Raw genomic sequence first — 19110 nt, 5'->3', positions numbered from 1 at the left:
TACATGTATTGCATTTTCAATATTATTATGAAAAATAGGAATTAAATCTAACTTATGCATGTCATTAAATTTTTATAATTCAAATGACCTAATCTATAATGTCATAATCAAGAAGATTCAACCATATAAGCAGAAATAATATTTTTATCCTTATTAATAATATTGAGTTTGAAATGCTCTCATACATATATCAGTTCCCTACAAAAATTCCTCCCTTAGACAAAATAAACTTATCTGCCTCAAAAACAAGTTTGAAACCAAACTTATTCAACAAAAATCCAGACATTAAATTCTTTCTAACTTCTGGTACATTAAGTACATCATTCAAGGTTAAAATCTTTCTAGAAGTGAATTGTAGTTCAACAGATTCTTTGCCTTTAATTGTTGTGGTGGAAGAATTTCCCATGTACAAGACATTGCCATTTTCACATTGTGTGAACTTTGTGAACATGCTTTTGTCTTTGCACACATGTTTGGTTGCTCCGGTATCAATCCACCATGCATTATTATCTTGTGCCATATTAATTTTAGATATAATTGCAACGAACTTTTTGTTATTATCAGCCTTAGAAGATGATTTTTTCTTTAAAAATCAACATTCATACTTGAAATTTCCCAGCTTACCACAATGATAGCATGAGCCCTTTTGTTTCTTTTTGAACTTAGGTGCTCTATTAGTCTGTCTGAATTTTCTCTTGAATGGTTTAGTAGTCTGTACTTCCTCCATAACATGCACTTTGACATTTTTAGAATTTAGGTTCTGATCTTGCTTTCGATATTCTTCTTCAGTACGAACATGATTTGCTAAAGCCTCAAGATATACTTCCCATTTCTTATGTTTTAGACTTCTTTTAGAGTCTTTCTAAGATGGAGGAAGTTTGTCTATTATGGAGGATACAACAGTCATTTCATTCATTTTCATATCATATTACTTAAATTGATTCAACATCTTTTTAATATCACGGAATTGTTCCATAACAGAACAACCATCAACCATTTGATAATTATTGAAATGACTGACAAGAAATTTCTTACTTGCAGCATCTTCAGTCGTGTATATTGTCTCCAATTTGTCCCATAATTCTTTAGCGGTGACCTCATTTTGGTAGGTATCAAACAAACCATCAGATAAACCATTCAACATGTGGCCCATGCACATATAATCAGCATTGTCCCATTTTTGCCTTTCTCGAGTTGCAGCAACAGATTCGTTTTCATTCTCTTCAGGTCCTGGAGTACCCAAAATATAGGCAATCTTCAAAGTCGATAATAAGAAGTGTATCTTTTTCTGTCATCATTGAAAATTGTCACCATCAAATTGATCAAGTTTGTCAAAATTGGAAGCCAACTCCCTTAGTGTTCCACTTTCATGTGTTGTGGTAATCATCATGAAATATAACCTTAAAATTGTTAGTACAAATCTCCAATGAGGAAAATCTCAAACACACGAACAAAACTCGAACAGAAAAAGAAGAAATAGGAAAAGACTCCAAGGCGTGTATCAAGCCATTATTTTTAAGATTATATTCGCCCCCACCTATTTTCGGTGTGCAAATGAGTTTCAAACAAATTAACCTCGTTGATACAATGAAGCCAATGACTATTTGCATTTTGCACTAACAAGAATAGTCCACTAAGCACTAAGCAATGTATAACAAGAAACTCAATTTCTACAAAGAATTTCTGCAGTAACTCTTTGTAAAACAATCTAATAAAATTAGAAAATGAGGAAGAATAGAAAAAACTTTTAAAACTTGTCTGTGTGTTTTCCAAATGAAATCACATTCTTATTTATAAGAATCTTCATATCTCTTCATAAAGACATCTTTCAATAGGTGTCTTTATGAATAAATAAATAATAATAATTACTCATTTAATTTTATAACTATTAAAGTAATCTGTAATATTGTTTGAATAGTTATAATTATTTTCAAAAATCAAATGATATAATTTTTACCAATAACTAAAATATTTATTTTTAATTAATTACACTCATTCATTTATAGTTATTAGAATACTATAAATATTTAAAAATGTTCCAACAGATAGAAGCATCAATCTAAATATCAAAACAAAACAGTTTAAATGCTCAAGTGCATAATATATGCCATTTAAAAAAAGTTCAAATGGCTAATCTGGAATCGGATAGATACCAGTAAACGATGAAGGGCAATGCGTGTAGCACTTTATTATAGGTAGAATCTCAAACTGTTGGACGCTCTAAAGTTGGGAGAGAAGTTTAATCACATCAGGCCGTGGGCGACACAAAGCCTCCAATGGCCTAGCCTTGTGGATAGTCAATCCAATAGTATTTGGTGTCATATCCACCTTGTCTGACCCTACGTTTTCCCATTCAAAGCATTGTATAAAAACACCAATTGCCAACAAAACGGACCGTAAGCCCATGTTTCTGCCAGGACAAGCTCTCCTTCCAAGTCCAAATGGAAGATATTTCAATCCTTCCTTGTCTTCCAAAGTTCCCTCATAAAATCTTTCAGGCTTGAACTTGGTTGGCTCCTCCCATATGCTAGGATCCCTTTGGATGGCCCAAGCATGGACCAAGAGCATTGTGCCTTTAGGTATCTCATATCCATCCACCACACAATCTTCAGATGGGCAATGAGGCAATAAAAGCGGTGCTGCGGGATATAGCCTTAGTGTCTCGTTTACAACACAACGAAGGTATGGAAGTTTGGGAAGATCTGATTCATTTAGCAGGCGCTCATTTCCAACATGGCGAATGATCTCGTCTCTTGCCTTCTGCAAAGCCTCTGGATGACTCAGCAGGAGTGCCATTGTCCACTCCATTGTAATAGCCGTAGATTCAGTTCCTGCAATGAACATCATCTGTTGCAAGCCAATGTCAGAAAATAGATAATTTGTTTCCTACTTTTTGCTTTGGTAGATTACTCATAACTTAAACGAAAACTGTCAAACAAATATCATCCATATCAGTATTAAACCCATTTTTTTATGTTACTCGGACATTTTATTTTTTGGGAATTAATGTTTAACAACTCTATGTGACATATATTCGAATAAAGGCATATGAAAAGTTTAATGTACCCAGTTCTGCCACTCAAAACAGAAAAAATATTATTAATTACATTTTTTTTAAAGTTGGAGTTGGGTCGAGGTTAAGGTCTGAACATGACAGTAGAGCATCAGGTTGTGTTAGGGTGGACAAAAATCACTCGACCTGATACTCTACTGTCAAATTCTACTGTCAAATTCCATTATTAATCCATATATGATTAATCATGTATTTTTAGTATTTTGAAAATTTTGACTATTATTTTTAAAATCTTCTAATAACGCATATAACTTATTACTTTTACACAATACCCTTAAAGACAACATATAGAAGACTAGAAAGCAAGTTGCTACCTACCAAAACCATAGTCAATGAATTTGAATGCTACTTGCTAAAATTTTAAAATTTAGAAACAAGTTGATATAGAAGACTGGAAAGCAAATTGCAACCTACCAAAACCATGGTCTTGATGACTTGATCGGAACAGAAGTCAGGGTCGTCTTGTTGAAGAGACAGAAGCCTTTCAATCAGCGAAATATTCTTCTTACTTTTATTTAATCTTATCCCATCTACTAAATTCTCAAGGTATTCATCTCTTCTCCTATGTATTTCTTTCAATTTCTTTTCAATCCCTAGGAAACCAATCCACCTCAAAACTGGGAAGAAATCACATATGTTGGTCCCTAGGCTCGGAAAAAACAAGCTCTTAAATTCCGTGAAGAACATCTTTTCTGCCTCCACTTCCTTAGGATCCTCGACCCCACGTTTTCCGGCCACCGTCCTCCACATAACATTCGTCATCAAGAGACAAAACAAGTACTTCAAGTCCACCTTTTGGGTGCCGTTGCCTGATGAGACCTCAAACAAGCGACGAACAAAGTCCGCAACTTCTTCTTCACGTATGGAAGAAAACTTTTCAACGCTGTTAGAACAGAAGATCTCAACAGCGCTGAGACGGCGATGGTTCCGCCAAAGTGATCCGTAAGGAGTCCAAACGAAAGTAGTGTAGTTGTACGTCATAAGATCCCCAGCCATAGTCCGAGGCCGGTTTGCAAATATTATATCATTCTTGTTCAAGCATTCTTCAACAGCAGAAGGAGAAGAAAGAACAAGGACATGTCTGCAACCGAATTTGAGATATAAAACAGGGCCATATTTGGATAATAACGTGGTCAGTGATTGGTAAAGTGGGTTTTTGATGAGGTGAAGGTGGCCAATAATTGGCAGAGAAAAGGGACTGGGAGGCAAATTTTTGGTTTTATGAGTCAAAAGTTTGATGGTGAGAAGAATGAATAAGATGATTACAAGGTAATGGTACAGGTTTTCCATGGAAACAAACAGGAAAACCATATGAAGAACGCTTTGTTTAGAGACAATGACTGAAGAAAGAGGGTGAGGCCCTGAAATTATATAGCATCAAATTCTTGAGTAGATAGACATAGTGTAGGCTCTTCTTTTTCCAAAATGACTAAAAACAAATCACTATTGACTTAAATAAAAAAAATCATGGCCTGCATATTATAGCATCAAATTCTTGAGTAGATAGACATAGTGCGGTTAGACCCAGAACCACCCAAATGATGACTCATTTATTGCATTTTACAAAAATAATAATATTTCTTGGGTGCTACTATTGGAATAGACTGCGACAATATGTATTTTTTTAAATAGTCGTAAGAGATATGAATATTTAAGGAGAGAAAAAAATTATTTTAATAAGTGTCACCGATTTCATCTCGCATGTATTTTTTAAAATATCGTAAAAAATATGAATATTTAAGGAGAGAAAAATTAATTTAATAGGTGACTCCGATTTCTCAAGCAACGCATAAAAAATTTTACAAGAAAATTTTTATTTTGTCATATTGGAATAAATTTTATTTTCTCATTCTTTAATTTTTTATCTAATCCCTTACCTTAAGAATTATAGTCGCATTTAAACACCTCTATCTCACCATTAATCTTCATGGTTAATGCAGCAGCCTGGTTTTAGTTAAATCGGAGCAGTGGTTTCGGAACCACAAACCCGAAGTTGTAAAATTATTTTTATATTATTTTGTGTGTTTACAGCATGTGAATTTATATGTGTGAAAATTTAGTATTTTAGTTTTATCGATTGGTTGCTTAATTTGATAAAAGGACTTAATCGCGTAAAATATAAAAGTAGCATGTTATATGTTAAAGTGCTTAACTGCTTTAATTAATTAAAAGTGAAGTCCTTATGTGGTTATTTGACCATTAAACAATGGAGTGGACGGTTATGGGCTTATATTATATGGTTTTCAAATTAATTTATAAAGGTTAAAATGGTAAATAGTATATTAATATGTAATAAATAAAACAAAACATAAAACATCATGCATGTTCATCTTTTATGGCCTAATGTGAGAAGAAAAGAATCCATTGTTGAAGCTTTTAAGTTCGGCACCTAGGGAGCTTGATTTAGGTATGTTGTTTGCTCGGTTTTTGATAATTTTTATATTTTTGAGATCGTTGCTTCGTCTTTTAGCTAGCCCATGCCTTAATTTTTGGATTGGTTGATGAATTCATGAAATGTCATTGATGAATAATTAAGCTTTTTGTTGTTTGATGATGGTTTATAAGAGTTTGATGTTAGATTATTATGTTTAATTAAGTGATTTTTTTTTATAAAAATGCTTATTATGGATTAAATTGTGAAATTGAAACATTTAGGGGTCTAAATGTGAAATAAATTGAATTAATCGGCTGCTAGGGACCTAGGGAAAATTCAACCTAACATGAGCATGTTGAAATTTTGTGTATTTTGAGTTGTTTTGAAATAGGGATTAAATTGAGAAAATGTGAAATATTAGGGGCTAAAGTGAAAAATGCCTATTTATGTGTTTTTGGATGAAATTAAATGAACATGTAATTAAATAAGTTAAATTTGAATTTATTTAGATCAAGAAAGGAAGAAATCAGATTTGGATAGGGGGAAGTCGAAAGTTGTTGAATAGTCGTTCCGATCCGTTCGTTTCCGTACAAGGTAAGTTCATAAGTAAATAAGTGTTTTTGAATGCAAATGTATATGTTTTATATATTTTTGAATTGATTTTTACATATAGACATGTTGTCGAATTGGTAGCATTGGATGATTAATTTTGTGCCTGAATTGATTTAATTACGAAGTAGAAAGCCTTAAATGAACCTTAGGAAATGTATAGGATACTGATGTCATGACATTAGGATTTCTGAGATGTGATTTCATGTAAGACCATGTCTGGGACATTGGCATCGAAGTGATAAAACATGTAAGACCATCTCTGGGACATTGGCATTGCATATGATTCGTATAAGACCCTGTCTGGGACAGTGGCATCGATATATGTTAACATGTAAGACCATATCCGGGATATGGCATTGTATGAGCTTTATATGATTTCCATGTATCCTTAAAAATTCTGAATGGTTCAACGGGCACGGCCAAGTCGAGGCCGAATGTGAATTGGAGCTAAATGGTTCAGGTATGTGAGAAGTTTATAAGTTCATGAAGAATTAAGATAAGTGTAGTACTTAATGTGAAAAGATATAATTTATATGAGAAAAGTGATCGTATGTGTGTATGAGACTAGTTAAACTTCACTTATTCAAATTGAATTATACATTTTCTTGTAATGAATTATTTTCTTATGGCTTACTAAGCTTTCAAAGCTTACTTCATGCATTCTTTCATTGTTTTATAGATATAAAAAGCTAGCTTTGAGCTCGGGGATCGTCTAGGATCATCGTCACATTATCGACCATTATTCGGTACTTTTGAAGTTTGAATCTTATACCTATGGCATGCATAGTCTAGTTTCGATATGGTTCATTTTGATTTGTAAATAAGTAGCCATGCAAAATTGTAACACCTCTTACTCGAGTTCAACGACGGAAGAGGATACGAGGTGTTACCGTACCTAAACACATGCTTACAAACATTTCTGTGCCATAAATTTTCGTCCAAATTAAAACTTTTTGAAAATAAACATAGAGTCCCTAAAACGAGCCTACGAGGCCCAAAACACGCTTCGAAAAAGATCCGGGACTTAACTGAGTACTTTAGAAAACTTCAAAAAATTTTAATGTAAACAGGGCACACGCCCGTGTGTCGTCTTAACATGATCGTGTTGAAGGCCCGTGTAGCTCACACGGTCTAGGCATATCTGGACACGCTCGTGTCACTAACCCGTGTGGATTTATTTCTCGATTCGAACCTACAGGGGTTTTCACACGGCATGACATGCCCGTGTCCATGGCCCGTGTCCCTCACACGGCCATGACACGCCCGTATCTCAGCCCGTGTACAAAAACCTTGACATTCTGTTTCTAACGTCATCAACCAAATAAGGGCACACGACCAAGGCAGACGCCCATGTGTTAGGTCGTGTCCTTCACACGGCTGAGACACACGGCCGTGTCTCTGCCCGTGTGTTTACTACCATGCATACTGAATTGTAAAATTGAGGTGCAGTGGATACACGGCCGGACTACATGCCCGTGGGGCAAACCGTGTGTCACACACGGCCTAGACACACGCTTGTGTGTTTGCTCAGGTGGACAAAAATAATACTATTTACCAAGCCTCTTTGCCACCTTTACTTGCACCAACCTACACAATATCAACCAAAACCAATCCAAGCATAACACATATAACCAAATCAACCACAACCATGAGAAATTTGCATCAAATGCATTTAATAATAATCAATATTAGCCAATATTAATGGCCTATACAAAATGAATATCATATCCATCATATGAGCCAACACTTATCGCTAAACTAACAAGACACTAAACAAAATATTCAAGTCCCTATATATTCCACAATCAAAACATTTAAACTAGCTATACCAAAAGCTTCAGGTGATAGTGTGGTCGATGTCTCCAATATCCCTTGATCCTCGTTACTAGGTTGGCGGCACTAAGAAAATAAAAAGGAGAGGAAGTAAGCATAAAGCTTAGTTAGTTGCATATAAATAAGTAATAACATCAACCATGCATATTATAAATCAATACAACATTATTGAGTGAACATGGATAAATATCACTACACGCTTATATATATATATCACAAGTATAACCAAAGATTTCAATATCGTCCCAAGATCATTTTCATAGCTAGAACTTACTCATGTCATTCTTACCATCAAGGCAACATAACTAGACTCATATCTTATGAGTTTTGAATAAAAACCTGTATCACTCACAACATGATTATACCATTCCATACCATTGACATAAGCTTTTAAAATAACCCGTGAAAGCATTTGGAATACTAAAAGATATCTGACAAGCTTTACACAATAGAGTGAATTACCGATGCCATGTTCTAAACATGGTCTTACACTGGCTCACATGTCGAGGCCTATGCCAAGTCCCAGACATGTTCTTACACTAGCTCTCATCTCAACGCCGATGCCATGTCCCAGACATGGTCTTACACTGGCTCTCATAATGTGGCCGATGCCATGTTCCAGACATGGTATTACACTAGTGCACATATCAATGCTGATGCCATGTACCAGACATGGTCTTACACTGGCTCTCATATCGTGGCCGATTTCATGTCCCAGAAATGGTCTTACACTAGCACACATATCGGGGCCGATGCCATGTCCCAGACATGGTCTTACACTGGCACACATATCCTCCAAATGTCATAGCATGGATATCTAATCTATTCCTAGGTTCAACCGAGAATTTACCGCATTAATTTCATCATGCATTATTCATAATCATATTCAACCATATTATGCAAAATAAATCATTCAACACATAATAATGATAAAGTTACCTTACTTACGTACAACTTACCTCGGTATACAAAAAGTGGGCAGCTAGTTGGATTTAGTCTCTTGGCCTTCCCCCGGTCTAAGTTTGGATTTCGTATTTCTTGATTTGTAAGGGTAAAGAGTGGCTGAAATTTTGAAGCTCCAAAACCCCTAAAATGGCTAAAATTTTCGGTGGTGAAAGAAGGGATGAAAAAGATGAAGTCTTTGTTTTATTTAATCTTATTTTCTAATCAAAATAGGCTACCAACTTCACCAAATTTGATTTTTTTTATTCATCTTTGTCCCTATGGCTGACCACCCTTATTGAAATGGGTCTATTTTCCCTTTAAAGACCCCTAATTATGATTGTCTAGCTATTTAACACCATTTTCTAGAAAAAATAAAACTTTTGTTCTTTATGCGATTTAGTCCTTTTTCGCAATTAAGCATGCAATCGCTAGAATTATTTCACCAAAATTTTCATGTACTCATATAAACATGTTATAACACATAAAATTATATTAAAAATAATTTCTCCAACTTTGGGTTAGTGGTTCCGAAACCACTGTTCCGACTAAGCCAAAAATCGGGCTGTTACAATACTCCCCCTTAGGGATTTTCGTCCCCAAAAATCTTACCGTTAAAAAAGTTTGGGTATTGGTCTCTCATAATTTCCTCAGGCTCCCATGTGGCCTCTTCAACCCCATGTCGATGCCACAGTACTTTCACGAGTTCTATACTTTTATTTCTCAATTGCTTAACCTCTCAGGCTAAGATATTAACCGGCTCTTCGCCATAAGTCATGTCTGATCGAATCTCAACCTCTGTTAGAGAAAGAACATGCAAAATGTCAGAAAGGTAACGGTGCAACATCGACACATGGAAAACATTGTGGATCTTCTCTAATTCAGATGGCAAGGCTAGTCGATAAGCTACCGGTCCAATTTTCTCAGTCACCTCATAAGGTCCAATAAAGCACGGACTTAATTTTCCTTTCTTACCAAATCTGAGGACTTTCTTCCATGGAGATACTTTCAAAAACACCTTATCACTGACTTGAAACTCAATTTCTTTTTGTTTCAAATCCACGTTGGATTTCTGTCTATCCAAAGCAACCTTCAAGCAGTCACGAATCACCTTCACTTTCTCTTCAGTCTCTTTGAGCAAGTCAACACTGTGAATCTAATTCTCTCTGAGTCCAGTCCAATATAAGGGCGTTCGGCACTTACGCCCGTACAAGACCTCATAAGGCGGCATTTTCAAACTCGATTGATAGCTATTGCTGTAGGCAAACTCTACCAGCGTAAATAGTTTTCCCAACTGCCTTGGAATTCTAGGACGTAACACCGCAACATGTCTTCAAGAATCTGAATTACTCTCTCCGACTGACCGTCAATTTGCGGATGGAAAGTCGTGCTAAAATTCAACTTTGTCCCTAAAAATTCTTGTAACTTTTTCCAGAACCTCGAAGTAAACCTTGGATCTCTATTCGAAATAATCAAAAAAGGAACTCCATGAAGTCTCACAATCTCAGAAATATATAACTCAGCTAGCTTATCTAGTGAGTAGTCGGTATGCACCGGAACAAAATGAGTTGATTTCATTAGTCGATCAACTATGACCCAAAAAGTATCTTTCTTTCTAGGTGACAATGGCAATTCTGTCACAAAATCCATGGTAATTCGATCCCATTTCCATTCGGGAACCATCACAAGCTGAAGTAAACCCGAAGGTACTTGGTGCTCGGCTTTCACTTGCTGACAAATTAAACATTTTTACGCAAACTTGGAGATGTCTCTTTTCATGCCCGGCCACCAATACAATCTTTTCAAGTCATTATACATCTTAGTACTCCCCAAATGGATGGATATACAACTACTATGTGCCTCGTGAAGAATTTTCCCAATAAGCTTATATCTCTAGGTACACAGACCCTATCTCGAAACATCAAAAACCATAGGTACTAATCCAAAAATCTGATTCGTCAACTGTCTCACACTGAGTCATCTTGGCTTGCAAATCTTCATCACTCTTCTGAGCTTTACAAATCTTTTGAAGAAACATAGGTCTAGCTTTCAACTCTACTAGAATCGAACCATCCTCGATTACAGACAACTAAGTAATCATAGCTCTCAAGGCAAACAATAACTTTCTACTTAATGCATCAACGACAACGTTCGCCTTTCCTGGATGATAGTCAATTACTAACTCGTAATCTTTAATCAAATCCAGCCACCTTCGTTGCCGTAGATTCAAATCCTTTTGAGTCATCAAGTATTTTTAGGCTTTTATGGTCAATGAATACCTGACATTTCTCACCACATAGATGGTGTCTCTAAATCTTCAGTGTGAACACTATGGCGGCTAACTCTAAGTCGTGAGTCGGATAGTTTTTCACATGGGGCTTCAGTTGTCTCGAGGTATACGCTATCACCTTATCTTCTTGCATGAGTACGCATCCTAATCCATTCAAAGATGCATCGCTATACACTACAAGTTCTTTTCCTGGTTTCGGTTGCACTAAAATTGGAGCTCCATTCAACAATGCCTTTAGTTTCTCAAAACACTGTTGGCATTTTTTCGTCCACTCGAACTTGACATCTTTCTGCAGCAACCTTGTCATCGGAGTAGCAATCATAGAGAATCCTTTAATGAATCGTCTGTAGTAACCCACTAAGCCTAGAAAGCTTCTAATCTCTGATACATTCCTCGACAGTTCCACTCAACAATAGCCGAGATCTTACTCGGGTCAACTCTAATTCCATTGCCCGATACGATGTTTCCCAAGAATCCAACCTTTCGGAGCCAAAAATCACTTTTACTAAACTTGACATACAACTGCTTATCTCTTAATGTCTTAAAAATGATTTTTAAATGCTCCGGGTGCTCACTCTCATTATGAGAATAAATTAATATATCGTCGATAAAAAAAACTACGAACTTATCCAAGTATGGCCAAAAAAAATGATTCATCAAGTCCATAAACATGGTGGGGGCGTTTGTTAAGCCAAAGGGCATGACAAGGAACTCATAGTGCCCGTATCTTGTCCGAAACGCAATTTTTGGCACATTTTGCTCCTTAACTCTTAGCTGGTAATAGTTGGATCTCAAGTCTATCTTAGAAAACACTGTGGCTCCCTTTAGTTGATCAAACTAATCATCGATCCTTGGCAAGGGATACTTGTTCTTCACCGTCACCATGTTGAGCTGTCTGTAGTCTATACATAACCTCATCGACCCATTTTTCTTTTTCACAAAAAGTACCAGAGCACCCCACAGGGAATAGCTCAGTCTCGCAAAACCTTTTCCCATTAATTCTTGTAACTGTACTTTTAACTCCTTTAACTCCGTCAGAGACATCCTATATGGGGCAATCGAGATAAGTGCCATACCAGGGACTAACTCGATACCAAACTCAACTTCCCTAGTTGGAGGTAATCCGGGCAATTCTTTCAGAAACACATTTGGGTACTCACATACCACTAGCACTAACTCAATCTTTACTCCTGACTCTCGGGTATTCAACACAAATGCAAGATAGGACCCATACACTTTTCTCATGTATTTCTCTGTAGTCATAGAAGAAATCAATACTGGAAAGTTGTCTGATTCACCTGATTCAACTCGAATAATATCTCTATTTTCACATATCAATTCAATAAATTTACTACCACAGTTTACTAACACGTTATGAACAGTCAGCCAATCCATGCCAAGAATTAGGTCAAATTCATCAAACAGTAATAGCATGAGGTTAGCCAGAAAACAATGTCCCCTAACCATTAAAGGACAGTTTCTACACACTTTGTCAACTATTACATATTTGCCTAAAGGGTTGGACACTTTTACCACAAATTCAGTAGACTCCACTAGCATATTCATACTAGATATCAATTTCATGCAAATATAAGAGTGGGTAGACCCCAAATTGATCAAAGCAACTACAGATATATCATAGTTAGAAAAGGTACCCGTAATCACATTAGGAGACGCAGCATCTTCGTGGGCACGAATGGCGTATGTCCTTGCAGACGCTCTGCCTTCGGACCTCATAGTAGATTCTCTAGGCGTACCTCTCCTGCCAGCCCCACACCAGGGTTCTTCTGTGGTCTACCCCTCGAGAGAGCATTACTCACTCTCACATCTTCCTTTTTGTCTTTCTCCTCCATCTCAGGACAATTTCGAATAAAGTGGTCTAGTGAACCGCACTTGAAGCAGCCTCTATAATTACCTTGACACTCACCAAAATGTAGCCTGCAACATTGCAAACACTCCAGTCTATTCAGTCGAGCACTACCAACGCTCGCAATGGAAGTGGTCTGAGCTTTAGACGTTGTATACTGCTTATTCTTGGTTCTGCTCGAGAATCCTGTCGACGCATTTGTTTAAGTAGGAAACTCCATCAATTTCTTGGATGAGTTCTGAAATAATCTTCCCATTTCTCTTTTTTTTGAGTCACGTGACTTAATGTCAGCTCTCCTCTTCTCTTTGGTCAATTCTTCGGCCTTACATGCTCTCTCAACAAGTACTACAAATTCTCTTAACTCTAAAATCCCAACCAACGATCTGATGTCTTCATTCAAACCATCCTTAAACCTCTTGACATAGTGGCTTCAATAGATATGCACTCTCTAGAGTATTTGCTGAGTCTCACGAACTCACGTTCATACTCTGTTACCGTCAATTGGTCTTGATTCAATTCTAGAAATTCTTTCTTCTTCTAGTCTATAAACCTCTGACTAATATACTTCTTTCAGAATTCTTACTGGAAAAACTCTCATGTAATCCTTTCCCTTGGTACAATCGACACAAGGGTGTTCCACCATTGGTAGGCCGAGTCTCACAAGAGCGACACAACACACTTTATGTACTCCTCAAAGGTGCAAGACAATTCATCGAATACGCTAGTGGTATTTTCTAACCAAAACTCTGCTCTCTCTCTAGGTCATCATCAATTTCAGCTCGAAATTTCTCGGCCCCGTGCTTACGAATTCATCTACCGGATTTTTTTCTCTCCTAACCATTTCTACTCCTTGGGGAGCCATATGGGCAGGCTGAGGAATCGGAGGTGGGGGAGGAGGAGTGTTCTGATTTGCACGAACAAACTCCGAGTACCAAGCATCCATCATATAGAGGTAGGCTTCTCTATTCTCTCTGCCCTAACTCAATGTCATGGGCCCACTTTCAGTCCCTTCAACGGGAGTCGGTGCATTACTTTCCACATCATCCATCATAGCTCCGCCAAGATCCATTTACTATATGAAAACACAATTTAAATTTTTCAAGAGTCGTCACACTATCACAATATATTAATGCCATGTATAGCTAGACTCGTACTCATGCTAGGTTAGTTCGAGAATCGACCAAACCATAGCTCTGATAACATAAAATGTAACACCCCTTACCTGAGTTCAATGCTGAAACAGGATACGAGGTGTTACCATACCTAAACACATGCTTACAAACATTTTCGTGCCATAAATTTTGGTCCAAATTAAAACTTTTTGAAAACGAACATAGAATCCCTGATACAAGCCCACGAGGCCCAAAACAAGCTTCAAAAAAGATTCGGGACTTAACTGAGTACTTAAGAAAGCTTTAAAAAAATTCAATGTAAACAGGGCACACGCTCATGTGGAAAAGTGACAAGCCCGTGTGTCGACTTAACACGATCGTGCTAAAGACCCGTGTAGCTCACATGGCCTAGCCATATCTGGACACGCCCGTATCCCTAACCTGTGTGGATTTATTTTTCGATTCGAACCTACAGGGTTTTCACACGGCTTGGCACATGCCCGTGTCCATGGCCCGTGTCCCTCACATGACCATGACACACCTGTGTCTCAGCCCGTGTACAAAAATCTTGACATTCCATTTTTCACATCATCAACAAAATAAGGGCACACGTCCATGTGTTAAGCCGTGTCCTCCACACAGCTGAGATACAGGGCTGTGTCTCTGCCCGTGTGTTTACTACCCTGCATTCTGACTTGTAAAATTAAGGTGCAGGGGTCACACGGCCGGACTACACGCTCGTGGGGAAAACAGTGTGTCACACACGGCCTAGACACATGGCCATGTGTCTACCCGTGTGGACAAAAATAAGGTTATTTACCAATCCTGTTTGCCACACTTACTTGTACCAACCTACACAATATCAACCAAAACCAATCCAAGCATAACACATATAACCAAATCAACCACAACCATGAGAAATTTGCATCAAATGCATTTGATAATAATCAATATTAGCCAACTTTAATGGCCTATACAAAATGAATAACACATCCATCATATGAGCCAACACTTATGGCTAAACTAACAAGACACTAAAAAAAAGATTCAAGTCCCTATACATGCCACAATCAAAACATTTAAACTAGCTATACCAAAAGCTTCAGGTGATAGTGTGGTCGATGTCTCCAACGTCCCTTGATGCCCGATACTAGCTTGGCAGCACTAAAAAAATAGAAAGGAGAGGAAGTAAGCATAAAGCTTAGTTAGTTACATATAAATAAGTAACAACATCAACTATGCATATTATAAATCAACACAACATTCTTGAGTGAACATGGGTAAATATCACTACATGCTTATATATATATCACAAGTATAAACCAAAGATTTCAATATTATCCCAAGGTCATTTTCATAGTTAGAACTTACTCATGTCATTCTTACCATCAAGGCAACATAACTATACTCATATCTCATGAGTTTTGAATAAGAACCTGTATCACTCACAACATGATTATATCACTCCATATCATTGACATAAGCTTTTAAAATAACTCGTGAAACCATTTGGAATATTAAAGGATATCTGACAAGCTTTACACAATGGGGTGAATTGTTAATGCCATGTTCCAAACATGGTCTTACACTGGCTCACATATCGAGGCCGAGGCCAAGCCTAGACATGTTCTTACACTAGCTCTCGTCTCAACGCTAATGCCATGTCTCAGACATGGTCTTACACTAGTGCACATATGAATGTCGATGCCATGTCCTAGACATGGTCTTACACTGGCACACATATCATGGCCGATGCCATGTCCCATACATGATCTTACATTGGCACACATATTCCCCAAATGCCATGGCATGGATATCCAATCCATTCCTAGGTTCAACCGAGAATTCTCCACATTAATTTCATCATGAATTATTCATAATCATTTTCAACCATATTATGCAAAATAAATCATTCAATACATAATAACGATAAAGTTACCTTACTTACGTACAACTTACCTCGGTATACAAAAAGTGAGCGACTAGTTGGATTTAGTCTACTTGCTTGGCCTTTCCCCGGTCTAGGTCTGAATTTTGTATTTCTTAATTTGTAAGGGTAAAGAGTGGCTGAAATTTTGAAGCTCTAAAACCCTAAAATGGCTGATTTATTCGGTGGTGAAAGAAGGGATGAAAAAGATGAAGTCTTTTGTTTTATTTAATCTTATTTTCTAGTCAAAATAGGCTACCAACTTTACCAAATTTGATTTTTTTCATTCATCTTTGTCCCTATGGCTGACCACCCCTTTTGAAATGGGTCTATTTGCCCTTTAAAGACCCCTAATTATGATTCTCTATCTATTTAACACCATTTGCTGAAAAAATAAAACTTTTGCTCTTTATGCGATTTAGTCCTTTTTCACAATTAAGCATTCAATCGCTAGAATTATTTCACTAAAATTTTCATGTACTCATATAAACATGCTATAACACATAAAATTATATTAAAAATAATTTCTCTGACTTTGGATTAGTATTTCCGAAACCACTGTTCCAACTAAGCCCAAAATCTAGCTGTTACAGAAATGACTTAAAAGTGTTGTTAAGAATGATGTATAGTCAGCCTTGTAATTAGCTTATTTTGGAAGTATGTTTTAAAGTATAAATTGTGTGATGGATGGTCATATAATTCGGCTTAAGAAATAAGGTAAATGATGGATGCATTTTCAATTTATGGTATGTATTTCTATAAGTTATGTGATGTTCATGTCATTGTTTATTAATTGGCTGGTTATTTTGATATGCTATATAATGGTAATAATGACTATGTTTTAGGTATGTTTCATTGGTTATATTTATAATTATAAAGTGACATGTTGATATATGTATTAGGTAAAATTTGCTAGCCGAATAGAAGGAAAATAGAATGGTTTTATATACGTAATTTTAACATGTTGCATAGCACTTAAATTTGGTATGTTTGATTCGGCAGTTGAGTTAAAAAAATGGTTATTATTATGGTAAATTGTGAATCATTTGATAGTAACAAAGTAATATATTTGGCCATGATATAATGTTAGTTTTTGTCTTATATGCTAATGAATGTTATGCCATGTGATACAGATTGATATGGGATAATATGCGAATGAGTATAGATTTGCAAAAATGGTATATTTAATATTTAGTTAAAAGCATGAAATTGTACTAAAGGATGTTTTAGTGTATACTTGGTATATGAGTTAAATTATGTTTGTTTAGGAGTTAGGTATTCGAATGCCATATAATTGAAGGTCACTTAGTACGCACTTTGTGTTTATGAAATGTGTGAACTTGGCTTTAATGTATGCAAGCTTTGTTCGAATATTTGAATAGGTTGATGATGTTGATGTGATTAAATTTTGAAACTTAGTTGATATATGTAATATGATTAATAAAGCATGTTTGATTTTAATTGGTTATGTGATTTAAATGTATGAATTTGGCTTATACGAATGAGTAGATGTTTGCTATTTGAATTTGAAAATATATTGTAAGGAAGCCGATATAACTTTGTGCATGAAATGTAATAAATGACTATGCAGAACTGTGTTTGGTTCGGTAATGCCTTGTAACCCTAATTCGGTGCCAGATATGGGTTAGGGGTGTTACAGTTAATTCATTTCTTTCAAGATCAATGGTGGATCTATACATGGCTAAAAATGGCCTGCCCTTCAGTATAAAGACCCCTCGATCTTCCTCGAAGTCAAGGACTATAAATTCAATAGGTACGATAAAATTCCTCACCTTAACTAATACCTCATCAAGTACCCCTTTTAGGCGTATTACGAATCAGTCAACTAATTGCAATGTTATCGATGTGTTTTTCAACTCCCCTAATCCGAGTTTCATATAAATTGATAGAGACATTAAATTAATGATGACCCCTAAATCATAAAGGGCATTGCTAAAATATCTATCTCGTATCTCTATCACAATTGTAAAAGTACCCGGATCTTTCAATTCCAGGGGTATCTTCGTAGCAATAATAACAATAGAAAGGGCATTTATGTTAATTTGCTCACCCATTTCAACTTTTTATGCCTCGACATAATTTCTTTTAAGTACTTGGCATATTATGTTATTTTATCAATTAACTCAAAAAGTGTTAAATTAACGTTAAAGGACTTAAATAAATTAAGAAAACTTACAAAGTCCACTTCGTCCCTCCTTTGTTTGTCATCGATTCTTGATAGGAATGGCATCTTTGTAGTTGCAGGATTCGAGATTACCGGCTCAGCTACCAGTTTGGCTACTTGTTCGATTGACTCTTCACTCTTATATTCGTCCAGGGGTTCCTCGATAGATTTTTGTAAATCCTAGTCTATTTGAATGGGAGCACTAAAATTGTCAAAGGTTTTACCTGATTGCGTTCACGTGCTTTTTCCCATCCTTTCAAGGATTATTCTTCTTCTTGCTTGGGATTTCGGTACCAATTTGCCTTTGAAGGTTGCGCATCATCTCCATCATTTAGATTTGGTTTTGGAAGTTATCCTTAAAATTAGTTAATATGTTATGGGTTAAAGTACACTCAGACTACACTTGTCGGATATCTGTCTTCATTGTTTGTATTTCTCCCTTAATCCGATCTAGTCCTTGACCACATACAGTATGGTCATTCCCCACGAATCTATCTTAAGATCTTTGTATGTGCGGAGGTTGGAAAGGAGGGTTCAAATAGTTTTGCATTGAGTTTTCACCTCATTGATTACCTCCCTACCTTAGGTTCGAATGATCTATCCAATCAGGGTTATACGTGTTTGAATAGGGGTTTTCACCCTTATTGCCCATGTAATTCACCTTATCCAACTGGTTCTCAGAATGTAGCCCATAACTTTGGGCTAGCTCTAACATAGTTGGTTTCGATGCTACTTTCAAACGATTCAAATTCTCCAAAATTATTTTATATACATCCACCTTTCATCATTGATGGTTTTAGATTGTTGGTAAACTAATTGTTAGGCCACATATATGAATTCATAACCATGTAGTCAATTATTTGATAGGCTCATTTGTATTTATGGTTCAACAAGG

The 19110-nt window shown here is 36.3% G+C and overlaps 1 protein-coding gene across 1 annotated transcript; it reads right to left on the bottom strand.

The window, feature by feature from the left end:
• Positions 1–1950: 1950 nt before the first annotated feature.
• Positions 1951–4598, bottom strand: LOC108464838 (cytochrome P450 81C13-like). Its single transcript, XM_017765114.2, has 2 exons — positions 3488–4598; positions 1951–2847 (listed from the first exon to the last, which is right to left on the bottom strand). The coding sequence occupies exons 1-2, from the start codon at positions 4382–4384 to the stop codon at positions 2221–2223; spliced, it is 1524 nt and encodes a 507-aa protein (XP_017620603.1). The 5' UTR covers positions 4385–4598; the 3' UTR covers positions 1951–2220.
• Between the last annotated feature and the right edge of the window lie 14512 nt (positions 4599–19110).

Source organism: Gossypium arboreum, chromosome 3 (assembly GCF_025698485.1).
Source record: "Gossypium arboreum isolate Shixiya-1 chromosome 3, ASM2569848v2, whole genome shotgun sequence".
Lineage (NCBI taxonomy): Eukaryota > Viridiplantae > Streptophyta > Magnoliopsida > Malvales > Malvaceae > Gossypium > Gossypium arboreum.
The sequence above is the reverse complement of the archived record's forward strand: the minus strand, read 5'-3'. Positions and strand labels throughout refer to the sequence as shown.

What these genes read in the sequence shown, in the direction of transcription:
- LOC108464838 (XM_017765114.2), bottom strand. Translation starts at nt 4,384, where the DNA reads ATGGTTTTCCTGTTTGTTTCCATGGAAAACCTGTACCATTACCTTGTA. An exon ending in TCATCAAGACCATGGTTTTG is followed by an intron (nt 2,848 to 3,487) that starts GTAGGTTGCAAT and finishes GGCTTGCAACAG; the next exon opens with ATGATGTTCATTGCAGGAAC.